The sequence below is a fragment of the Thamnophis sirtalis genome, unplaced genomic scaffold, assembly GCF_051295495.1.
Source record: "Thamnophis sirtalis isolate CommonGarterSnake01/CBP01778 unplaced genomic scaffold, rThaSir2_p1.2 scaffold_3, whole genome shotgun sequence".
Classification (NCBI taxonomy): Eukaryota; Metazoa; Chordata; class Lepidosauria; order Squamata; family Natricidae; genus Thamnophis; species Thamnophis sirtalis.
Genome location: NW_028261383.1, coordinates 160,478,890 through 160,490,968, shown reverse-complemented (window position 1 = coordinate 160,490,968; position 12,079 = coordinate 160,478,890). Strand labels below are relative to the sequence as shown.

At 37.5% G+C, this 12,079-nt stretch overlaps 1 protein-coding gene across 1 annotated transcript in view; it reads left to right on the top strand.

The window, feature by feature from the left end:
• LRP1 (LDL receptor related protein 1) overlaps positions 1-12,079 on the top strand; it is a 338,552-nt gene that overhangs the window by 173,781 nt on the left and 152,692 nt on the right. The window contains exon 8 of the mRNA XM_087710610.1: positions 5,324-5,486. Coding sequence (XP_087566736.1) covers positions 5,324-5,486 — 163 coding nt within the window. The remainder of the gene's footprint in view (positions 1-5,323; positions 5,487-12,079) is intronic.

Below are 12,079 nucleotides of genomic sequence, written 5' to 3'. Positions count from 1 at the left end.
CGCTTCAGAGAAGCTCATGAAGCCTCAGGAGGGCTTCCGGGGGGGGGGGAGGCTCTTTTCACCCTTCCCAGGCTCCTATAAAGCCTCTGGAGCCTGGGGAGGGAGAAAAATGGCTTTAAAAAAGGATGAACTCAGCTGGCCAGCGCCGCATACGCGCTGGCCAGCTTACAGGGCAGCGCCTCGTGTGCCCTGACAAATGGCTCCGCGTGCCACCTGTGGCACGCCTGCCATAGGTTCGCCATCCCGGATATATAATGTCCCCCTTCTTTTCTTCAGGAGATCTTCCTCCTCTTCGCCACATTTAGAATTATTTTCCATCTGGTTTTTAAACTCATTTCAATATAGTTTTCACAAGTCTGCTATCACCTACATATGAATCCTGATTAATATGCTTCATGTTCTGTGATTGGGGAATTTAGAAGTTATTAACAAATATATTTGAATAATATGTTGGCCACAGAGCCAACATATCTAAACTCTTTAAGTTCTGATTCTTGCTTTAGAACAGGACTAGGCTACTTCCAAGTTGCACAGGGTCCCTAAATCTCATTTCTTTAGGCCACAAATCCTGTTCGGATTACAAATTGCATGAAATGACATTTGTAATCCCAACCCCCACCAATAAAACAAGTAAGAAAATGCATGAATTTTTGGGTTAATTTTCTGAATACAACTTCATTAAATCTCCTCAACCTCATCTAAAACATTGCGGGCAAACCAGCTGTATCCACAGGTATGAGATTATAAAATGATTATCTTGCCTCCTGCAGACTAAGTGTGGGTGGAATTATATAGGTAGCAACTGGGAGATCTAAAGTTTAGTAAGTTAAGTATACATATGTGGTACATCACATTAAGGGACTAAGAATCACTATTGAATATAGGAAAAATTACTGAATGGAATTGTGCACTGTAGTAAATTTAATCTATGTCATTAAAAATGTATTTTGACTTAGGGATCTTGTCAAATTAAAATGAAGAAATTGTGGAGAGATGAACCCACATTTTGGATCTATTACCAATTCATAGTTTTGATTACAGCCTAAGACTAAAGTTTCCAGGTCAGACGAAATATATGTCAGATATGAAGATATAAATTATTCTAGACATTGAAACATATTCCTACAGCCAGATTGGCATTCTTTCATATAAGAAATCAGATTATTTTTCCAGAAAGAAGCAGAAAACTACAGTATATTGTACTACTGAAAATGGCAGGGATAGAAATTTAGCAAATATATACATCTATATGTGTGATCAAAACCTACGTTAGTTAATATTTTTCACACTCCTCTTTGTTAGAAAGATCATAAATATTTTATAAAGTGTTGGTTTTTAAATAAATTGTTATGCTTCATTATTTTAAAGGGCATTTAATGTAACAAGTGTTTTTTTTAAAAGAAACTCATTTGATTTCATCTAAAGCATTTCTTTCCTGTGTGTTTTAAATTACTGAATTTTAATCCCCCAATTGGTCATCAAGAGGCATTACAGCAGGTGGCAGAAATAAGAATATCTTGCCTAATACATGCATTCTTACAGATTTATTATTTTTACCAAATTAATTGCCTGCCTGGCTGCTGAGGCTTCTTATGAGCATAAATCCTTTCCTGCCTCCCCGAAATAATTTTAAAATACGTAGAAACATTAGTCAGTGAAAGAGGAGACATCCAAGTCATTTTAACAGATTGCTTCAACATAAAATATCCTCACTATGGCCATCTGACTTTAACAGTGTCTCTTTTGGCCTGCTATTTATTAGAGTATTCCGTGAAGTAACCAGTTGATGCCAGGAATGTAGCAAAAAGAAAACCCTGCTAAAAGAAAGAATTTAAGAATTTAAGAATTTAAACCTGTTTTCAAGAGAGCCTAATGGAGGGCAGTAGTCTGTTCCATGGGAACAGAGCACCCTAGAAGAACAACAGGAGGCTTGGCCTCATTGGAATGCCTCATTGGAATGCAATCTTTTCAAGGATGTTTTATTCTGGAGAACACAAAATGGATTTTGGGGGCATGAGGAGGATTGGGAAGTTGATTTTCAGTAGCTAAAAAACTAAAAAGGGAGTACATTTAATGGGCCCAAAATGAAGCAGGAGTACAGGGCAGGTTGAAAGGAGAGAAGAGAAAGAGTGTGTGAGTGAATTGCATAGTTTTCATCCACATCTTGGAATCCTAGTAGACAACCATTTAAATATGAGCCAGCAATGTGCAGCTGCTGCCAAAAAAAGCCAACACAGTTCTAGGCTGCTTAAGCAGGGATAGAATCAAGTTCGTTTGAAGTGTTAATACCACTTTATAATGTCTTGGTAAGGCCACACATGGAATCCTGCATTCAGTTTTGGTTGCCACAATGTAAAAAAGATGTGGAGACTCAAGAAAGAGTGCATAAAAAAGCAACAAAGATGATTAGGGGACCGGAGGCTAAAACATATGAAGAACGGTTACAGGAACTGGGTATGTCTAGTTTAATGAAAAGAAGGACTAGTGGTGACATGATAGCAGTGTTCCAATATCTCAGGGGTTGCCACAAAGAAGAGGGAGCCAAGCTATTCTCCAAGGCACTTGAAGGCAGGACAAGAAGCAATGAGTGGAAATTAATCAAGGAGAGAAACAACTTAGAACCGAGAAGAAATTTCCTGACAGTTAGAACAATCAATCAGTTGCCTCCAAAAGTTGTGAATCTCCAACACTGGAAGTTTTAAAGAAGATGTTGGATAACCATTTGTCTGAAGTGGTATAGGGTTTCCTGCCTAAGCAGAGTGTTGGACTAGAAGAGATCCCTTCCAACTCTGTTATTCTGTTCTGTTCTGTTCTATCTCAACAATTTGAGCCCAGTTCACCTGGATAGTCTTTCTCATAATGCAATCTTCTGGTACAGGTGGCTCTTTGAACATCTGTGTTACTGTGAAACAGATACATATGTTTAATAGGGAGTTTGCAGGTTTTCACTCAACAGGTTTCTATATATTAAGGATTATACAAGGTAAGATGGAAGGTCCATACAGAGAGTGGTAAGGACAGCCAAAAAGGTTACAGGAAGCTCACTCCCCATTATTCAGGAAACTGCTTACAAGTGCTATATGCTTAGAACTGGAAGCATTGTTAGAGATCCCACACACCCACTTCAAAGTCTGTTTCTGTAGCTCCCCTCTGGGAGAAGGTAACGAAGAGTTTCTAGCATGACTACCAAAGTCTATAATAACTTTGTTCTCTATGCCATCCATCTGGTAAACTCGCAAGATTAGCTTTTCTCCCCATGTACATGTACACATCCAAACTAGACTGTGTTGTTTCTCTGTGTCATATATAACAATATATGTGGGTAGGTGAGCATATGCATAATTTTTATTTGTTTGTTTGTTTGTTTGTCCTATTTATGTAGTGTATATTGAAGGTGGTGACCCTTTGAGAGCTGTATGCAACAAAATTTCATTTTAATATATGTTGATTAGTGTACATTTAAAGTGACAATAAGGTTATTCTAATTCTAAGTCCATTATATAAAAAGGAAAATCGCAATGCAGGTAGTCCTTGACTTATAGCAGTTTGTTTAGTGACTGTTCGAAATTACAGTGGTACTGAAAAAAAGTGACATGACCATTTTCACACTTATGACCATTGCAGCATCCCCATGGTCATGTGATCAAAGTTCAGACATTTAGCAACTGGCTCATATTTATAGGTTGCAGTGTCCCAAGGTCACGTGATCACCTTTTGTGACTACCTGACAAGCAAAGTCAATTGAGAAGCCAGATTCACTTAACAGCCATATCACTAACCTTAACAACTGCAGTGATTCACTTAACAACCATGGCAAGACAGGTCGTAAAATGGGGCAAAATTCACTTTAAAATGTCTCACTTAGTAATATAAATTTTGGACTCAATTGTGGTCGTTAATTGAGGACAACGTATATAGTTTAAAACTGATATATTTCAGCCAAATACTAACCATAGTTAGTAAAAGAAAATGTGGGATACAAATTTAAATGCTAAGCCACCTTACCCAGCTTGGAAACCTCAGTCTGAGGTTGTTTGGTTTAAAATGCAGTCTAAATAAGGCCATACTAATTCGGAGTGGAGAAACTTTGCATTTAATTAAATTAATACTCTAAGCATCTATAAAGTGTAAAGAGCATGGCAACCCAAAGTCAATTAAAAACATGTTCCATGTCCATGTTGTGTTTTTGGAAAGGGTGTTTTGATGAAGAGAACTATGATCAAATTTCCTGAGCTGGAAGATGCAGAATTAAAGCATTCAAATAGAATCTTCATTCAGGACTGGTTCCTGATATCAAAATACCCCCTCACTAATAACACCTATTGGATACTTAACACTAATATGTTAGGCAGAAATCTTTTGTTAATTTGTTAGAATTCTCCATCCCAGCAGTCTGAAGTAAAGAACAGTAGCTCATTTGCCTATTTCTGAAGATATTTCAGTCTTGGTTTTAGAATGCTGATGTCAAAACACACTGGTATCTGAACTTGTTTCTGAGAAGAAAGCTAATCAAATGTAGTTGAGATTTCTATTCAAAGAGTTTTTCAACATCTTTTTTATATATAAATTTATTGAATGTTTTAAAAACAAGAGTAAAAATTAATACAAACTAAAATAGAATAAGAAAAGAAAAAATAAATAAAGGAGAAAGCTAAGGTACAAAAAGAAAAAAAATAGAAGAAAAACAGAAAAGAAAGAAAAAAAGATATAATGAAATGGCTTCCACTCTTCTTTACATCAGTTATAACAGTAAATGTAACCTCTTTCTCTAAAGTTACAACACGACTCCTCTTTCTATAATGTATCATATCTAATTGTTAAAACCATAGATCATAAATTCATTTTTTTTTAATTACGCAAAAAGTCCACAAGGGATTTTGAGTTTTGAAACATCTGATGAAGGCCAAGACTTTTCAAAACTCTGTTTTCCCAAAGAACCACCCGCAATCTGAATTATAATGTGTAACCTCGCCAAGGTGGCGCAGTGGTTAAATGCAGCACTGCAGGCTACTGCTAGATCAGCAGGTCAGCGGTTCAAATCTCACCGGCTCAGGGTTGACTCAGCCTTCCATCCTTCCGAGGTGGGTAAAATGAGGACCCGGATTGTTGGGGGCAATATGCTGACTCTCTGTAAACCGCTTAGAGAGGCCTGAAAGGCCTATGAAGCGGTATATAAGTCTACTGCTATTGCTATTGCTATTCCTATGACTGTTCATATTGCATAGATTCAAGTTGCATCATTTCCAAGAAGTTGGATTTCCCGGGCTTGTACAGAAGTGTTATCTCATCTTTTATCTCACCTTTCTTTGTATGCTTTCATTAGATGTGGAGCAAATGGCTATTGACTGGCTTACTGGCAACTTCTACTTTGTGGATGACATTGATGACCGGATATTTGTCTGCAACAAGAGTGGGGTCACCTGTGTTACACTGCTTGACGCGGAACTCTACAATCCTAAAGCCATTGCACTGGATCCAACAATGGGGTAAGAATCCATATAAGTACTTTTAGATGAAAACTAAATTGGTTTCCTCCTTTGTTTCCCCCCCTCCAAGTCCACAGTTCCTGAATGCCTTTTAATCTGTTGGTCAATTATATCAAATGCCAGTTTTGTTGTTGTTAGTTGCGAAGTCGTGTCTGACCCATTGCGACCCCATGGACAATGTTCCTCCAGGCCTTCCTGTCCTCTACCATCCTCTGGAGTCCATTTAAGCTTATACCCATTGCTTCGGTGACTCCATCCAGCCATCTCATTCTCCTAATTCACCTCATTCTCTGTTTATCATAACATGCCAGTTTAGTCCAAAGTAAAACTTTGAATCCTGATTTACTTGCAGATGGCAGGGCTGGCTTGGTATGCCAACTGATATTTGGGTAATACAATACAATAGCAGGGTTGGAAGGGACCTTGGAGGTCTTCTAGTCCAGCCCCCTGCCTAGGCAGGAAACCTTATACCGTTTCAGACAAATCGCTATCCAACATCTTCTTAAAGACTTCCAGTGTTGGGGCATTCACAACTTCTGGATGCAAGCTGTTCCATTGATTAATTGTTCTAACTGTCAGGAAATTTTTCCTCAGTTCTAAGTTGCTTCTCTCCTTGATTAGCTTCCACCCATTGCTTCTTGTTCTACACTCAGGTGCCTTGGGTAGAGGAACAGGAAGTCAGGCTTCCCAGTGACTTCCCAGCACCAAGCTAGACTTGTAAGACGAGCACACTAGGGAATTCCCCAAACATTTAAAAGGGACTCTCCCCTGTATGTCTACCAAATAAAAAAGTTTTTTTTTTGTTTCAAGGTCTGACTTTGATTATTAATATTTGCCAACAAAATGCTAAATGTCTTGAGAGTATCTCATTTTGTATTTCTGTCTCAGCATCCTATGATCTTCATCAAGGATTCTTTGTTAGTCAATTTGGTTAAATGAGGCAAGGCAGATGGCTGAAAGAAAGACATTTTAATGGTAGTATGGAATACCCTGTCTAGAATGGAATCTTTTTCTCCAGTTGTAACTTTGAACAGTTACTTAATAAACTATTGTAAGTCAAGGACTACCTGTAGAAGGTTGCCACCTACAAGAAGTTCAGGATTTATTTTCTCTTATTTCCAGAGTGCAGGATGAGAAATAATGGATTTAGATTACAGGGTAACAGATTACAAAATCTATATTTGAAATGTTTGCTGATCATAGGAACAGTTTGACTGAAGCCAAATTCCCAGACTGGTGGTGCTCTCCTTCACTGGACATATTTAAGCATTTATACATGCGTCTGTTTGGGGTATTTTAATCTGTTTTTCTGTACTAAAGCAAGAAGTTGAACTCAATGTCAATGTCCACCTCTATCACTCTACGAGCCATGAGCTTTGAATGTATTTCATCTGTAGGGCCAAGGAGAGAAAAGAGGTTTATATTCAAGTTCTCTCCCTCCCACTTGTGCTTTTTCTTGCCATTTTAAAATTGCTGAATTGATTTAAGCAGCAATTGTACCTGTTGATAAGCAGATAGCCATACAATGCTCTTCCTTGATTTGTGTGCAGTTCAAATGGTTGTAATGTATTCCAAATGAAATTACAGAGATAATGCCCTGCTTTTCATTTGATGGGAATCTCTGCTTTTTCTGGAGACTCCTAGAGCTGAATTGTTCTTGTCAGTCTCTTCCATTCTTTTTGCCTATACCAGATTAGGTGAAACTTATAGTTTTTAGTGGTGTTTTCTGCTTTTTGTTTCCTACTACATCCTATTTCTTTTGAATATTATTCTTTCTCATTTCTTTATACTTGCTTCTATTTTTTTCTTTCTCCTTTTTTATTCTCTCCTTTATTTGTTGCTGCTGGTGGCTTTCCTCCATATTGCCTGAATTATGACAGTATATTTCCTCTGATTCTCCAAAACTTTGTTTAGGAAAGAGTATTACTGAATTTTATTGTCAATCCTCCAATAAGGCTACTTATCTTATTTGAAAGTATTGCTTCTGTGGTGTACTCAAAGGGGCAGAGCCTGCCCAGACTTTTTTTTTTGCAGGACATAGATTTATTTTTGGCATCTAATAGGTTATTTAATTAATCTTTGGTATTGAAATGTCAGCTTGACCTTGAGAGATTGTACCTGTATCATTTGCTATTTGCCTTGAAGTTTTGGTATCATATTGAAAAGAAGCTAGAGCAAAAGAAATGCAGCTTACTAGCATTAGTGTTAAAGATATTACAATCTTTTACTTCTCACAAATGTAACACAGAACACCGAAATTGTGCCCTGCAATTCATCTTGCCCAGATAAGGCATATTAGTCCTATAACTAAGAACTCATCTTGGATTGCGATAGCCCTGGCTTCAGATCACACCTCTGACCCAACTGTTGTGTTTGGACTCCATGTCCAAGGGTCACCTTTGGAAGGAGAAAGATCAGGAACTGATTGTGTCTATATAAGCAACCATTCCATATTGTTCCATCTTCTCTTCACTCCACAAAGTATATATAGCAGGTCATATAGAATAGACACAGCCTACTTGGTTTTATTGTTTTGGTATGGTCGTGTACATATTTTATCAACCTATTTACGACAATTCAGTGTGATTCATTTAACAACCATTGTAAAAATGGTCAGAAAATTGGATCCAGTCAAATGCTGACCCTCTTAGTGACTGAAATTCCAGTCCCAATTGTTATCATAAATTAAGGACTACCTACTTTAAAGGGGGGTAGGTTCACTATTTTGCAGTTGCACATCTTGTTTACAGGATTACTAATCTGAGGACAAACCATCATCTAAGCCTCCCAGCACCAAAAGAATGTGAAATCTATTATTGTGTTGAACACAATTATTGTTCCTTCCTCTTTCAGCTCCCTCTGTCAAATGAATTATTGTGAAGGCCTGGATAAAGAGAGCAAAAGAACGGATTAGAAAGAAGCATCTCCTCTGTACAAACTTTATTTCTTAATCTGATGCATGATCAGGTGTTCCACCTACTTCCTTTTCTGTGGTAACAGGTGGCTTCTTTTTATCCCCATGTAGTTGAAGAGCAATCAAGCAATCAAAGTTTTCCATGGCAAAGCACTGTGTCTATGCAGATATAGGAGATTTGGCAGTGAAAGTGGTAGTAACCCTGATTGGTAGTCATATACTGATATCTCTAGGAGCCCTGCTTGTATTCCTATGGTCTTCTCCTTAAATCTGAAGCCCGACCTAGATATTTCCTTTGAACAGAAAATTGTTTTGGGCTGACATTTGTAGCTATGGTACTTTATTGTCCTTGGCATTCCTGGCCATAGTTTTGGCCATTTACCACCAGATTAAGTTCCCAGCAAATAAGTGGGGACAGATTTTCCTGGTTCCACCTGAGAATGTGACAGTGGTTTGCTGAGTTTAATCTGTAATCATAAGGGCTACTTTCCCACCCAGATCACCTCTCTCTTCAGAGAAATCCTGACCTTGCTAAGGAAGAAAGACTTAAGCGTGGTTCTCGAAGGCTCAAACCATGGGAGCATCTGTTTTCAATATCTCAATACTTCACTGGGCTGAAGGGAGATGAGGTTTCTTTTATTGGGAAATCTGTGCATCGTGCTATGCCATTAAAAAGAGATCAGACTGAGCTGTGGTAGTGACCATTGTAGACATTGACACAAATCATATTCTAAGGATTCAGTTTTGCTTTGCATTAAGAAATTAATGTTTTCAATTTAAGTTGTTATATTTTATTGGAGTATACCAGTGATGTTGTATGGTACTTATATACAATATGCTGCACTTGTATGGTACTTATGCTGCACAGAGTCCAGTGAATGAATTAGTGATCCAATGCAGATCCTTCTTCTCACTGTCCATTCATGAACATCCTAATTCTAGTCAATCGTTTGAGTCAGCACAACAGTATCATGAATGGGAGACTGAACAAGGCCATTGTTCCCAGTCTATTTTGAGAGTGAGAATACTGTAGTCTCATTTTGCCATCCTAGTCAGCTCTCAATAGATGGATTTTGCAGGAGAGTAGGAATGGTCACAATCCAAAGATTCGAGCTGGAAAATATTCAGTCTAGCATTTTTGGCAGTTCAGTTTTCAGATTGTTGTTTTTAAAGAAGAAGAAGAAGTCAAAAGCTACATTGCAGTTGCATATTTTATCATTTGTTACCCAATAGCAATGTTTCTATGCTTGCATGAGTTCCATAGGGTTGCGGTGACATAGAAATTTCCTTTTTCTCCCTTACAATGTTTCTAGTTTCTTTTAATAAATGTAATATTCAGATCTCATTTAGGAGAGTATATTTAATTATCTTCACATCAGATAGTGAAACCTATATATAGGTGTTTCATTACACAAACTATGAAAACAAAAATAACACTACAATACATAGAAAACATTTCAGAAACAATGGAAAGATTGTTATTGCTACACAGCATCACCTTAGCATGCTAACCAACTAAAGCCCTCCAAAACTTCTTAAGGAAAGCCAAAGTCCCACTTGTATTGTGTAGGAGGTTACTGCTGCTGAGAGGAACATGCGAATTAGTAAAATACGAAGAAAATATTTTGAAAAACTCTTATCTCCGAGACTGTGTAGGAGACATCTTTCTATTCTGAACAGACCCAGACTTCTGCATGTTTTCCCCTTCTCTCTCTCTCTCATCTTTAAGATAGCATTTTGGTTGTTATGCAAAAAAAACAACCCACCCCATATTAGGAGACCAGAACAACCCCTGCTTTTTGTAGCAAGTGGCAGCTTCTGGAGTCTATACAGTGGCCTGTTTAGAGCTTCAATCTGTTTATTTCATACCCTAAGGGACGTCCAACCAACACTGGAGCAAGTCCCGCCAACTTTCAAGGACATTTTGGTACATTTGGAAAGATATCAACACAGTTTTAAATGTGTTTGCTATCTTCCCTGCCTAGAGGGATTTTCAACCTTTGGAATGATCTGTTTTTCAAGTTTGCCTTTTAAGAGAATTCATTTCAACATATTTGTTTACTTCCCAGCTACAGTTATTGATCTTTGTGTGGAATACCTCTATTTTCTCAAATCTCATAGTTTTAAAAAAAACACTCTGAAGGACATACTGCATCTTTTGATAGTGATTCTAGTCCCTTCCTGGAGTTTATTTTTGACCTTGCTTATGTTAATAATTAAACCCTTTAAACCTCTACCATCTTGTGTCCTTCATTTGTTGGAAAACAATATTTTGATTGTTATTACACCCACATGGCTATAGGTTATGTGCTGGAAGGACAGATCCATCTTATGTAGTTTTCCAAAAAGGAAAGTGTATGGGGAAAATGGGATACACAGCTGTGTAATTTATTCCCTCCCCCCAGTATTGCATTTATTCCCCCCCCCCAAGGTATCCCAGCTTAATTTATCAAGATCTGTCTTGCCTCAAGAATCTAATAGAGAAAAATGCATAAAAATGTTAAATAACCAGTATCACGGGTTAATGAATATATGACACATCCTGGAGCAAGTTACAGTATAAATTATAGTTGTGTTAATAGTTTTGCCTTCCAAAATATATTGGCTTCAGAAAGATGAGTGGCAAATCTGTTGCAGCTTGTATCAAAATTGAGTTTGCCAGTGATAAGTTAAAAAACTGTGAAGGATGGAATGGGCAAGTCTTTCGCCAACTGAATTTGCAAAAATGAGAATTTGTGTTCATTTGAAATTTGGGTTTATTATATCCAGAGCATTCAAATAGGCCTACCCCCTTCTTGTGCTTCAGGCAGGCTTCTAATATCAGTTAATTTTATTTAAGTCATGTTCGGCAGAGGTGTAAATTACAAAATTCAAACCGTGAAGCTGCAGCATACAGGATAGGAATTACAGTTTAATAGATGCAAATTGGGATTTCCTCAGTGGTTTGCAAGTCAAGATCATGTCCAGGTAGAAACCTAAATATACCTAAATACATTTTTTAATGCTTGACCATTTCTCCAAAATCATCACTTTCTGCTTTGAATAATTAATTTAAGTGCTTGTCAATGCCAAATATATCTGAGTAGCAGCTGCTACAAAACAGCAAGTGTTACTTTTGCTTAGTGTCCCTTTTTGAATTCACGCAATTAGAAATCTTAGCTGAAATAATTAATTAGCAGAGTTATAGATGTTTCAGAGGGAATAGTAATTTTGTATTCTGAAAACAGTGATAATTTCCAATTTAAATCAGTTGATGAGTGATAGAGTTGATGGATTATAGGACTTATCTTTAATGTACTCACAATATCCAGGGGACTGGATGGAGAAAACCTCTGACTCTATATTCTTCCTAAATCTACACCTGTCCAAAAACCCTCTTGCCAAAATTCAATTGCTACAGGATGCTTGATAGGTAATCATCTGCCTTTTGCTTAAAAGTCTGCAAGATGAATCTGCCATTTTGATGCCATCTCAAATAACCCATATTATTCAGAAATGCCTCTAATCCTATATAGGAAATTCCATTGGCCAAAGAAATATAGAGATACATTCCAGCATTTGTAAGCCATTTAAGCATAATCTCTGAGGTCAGAGGTTTCATAAGGAGATGGTGTTTCTTGCATATCGAATGCCGGGATCTATTGCACTTGAGTGCTGACTCTTGTATTTCTGGGCAAGT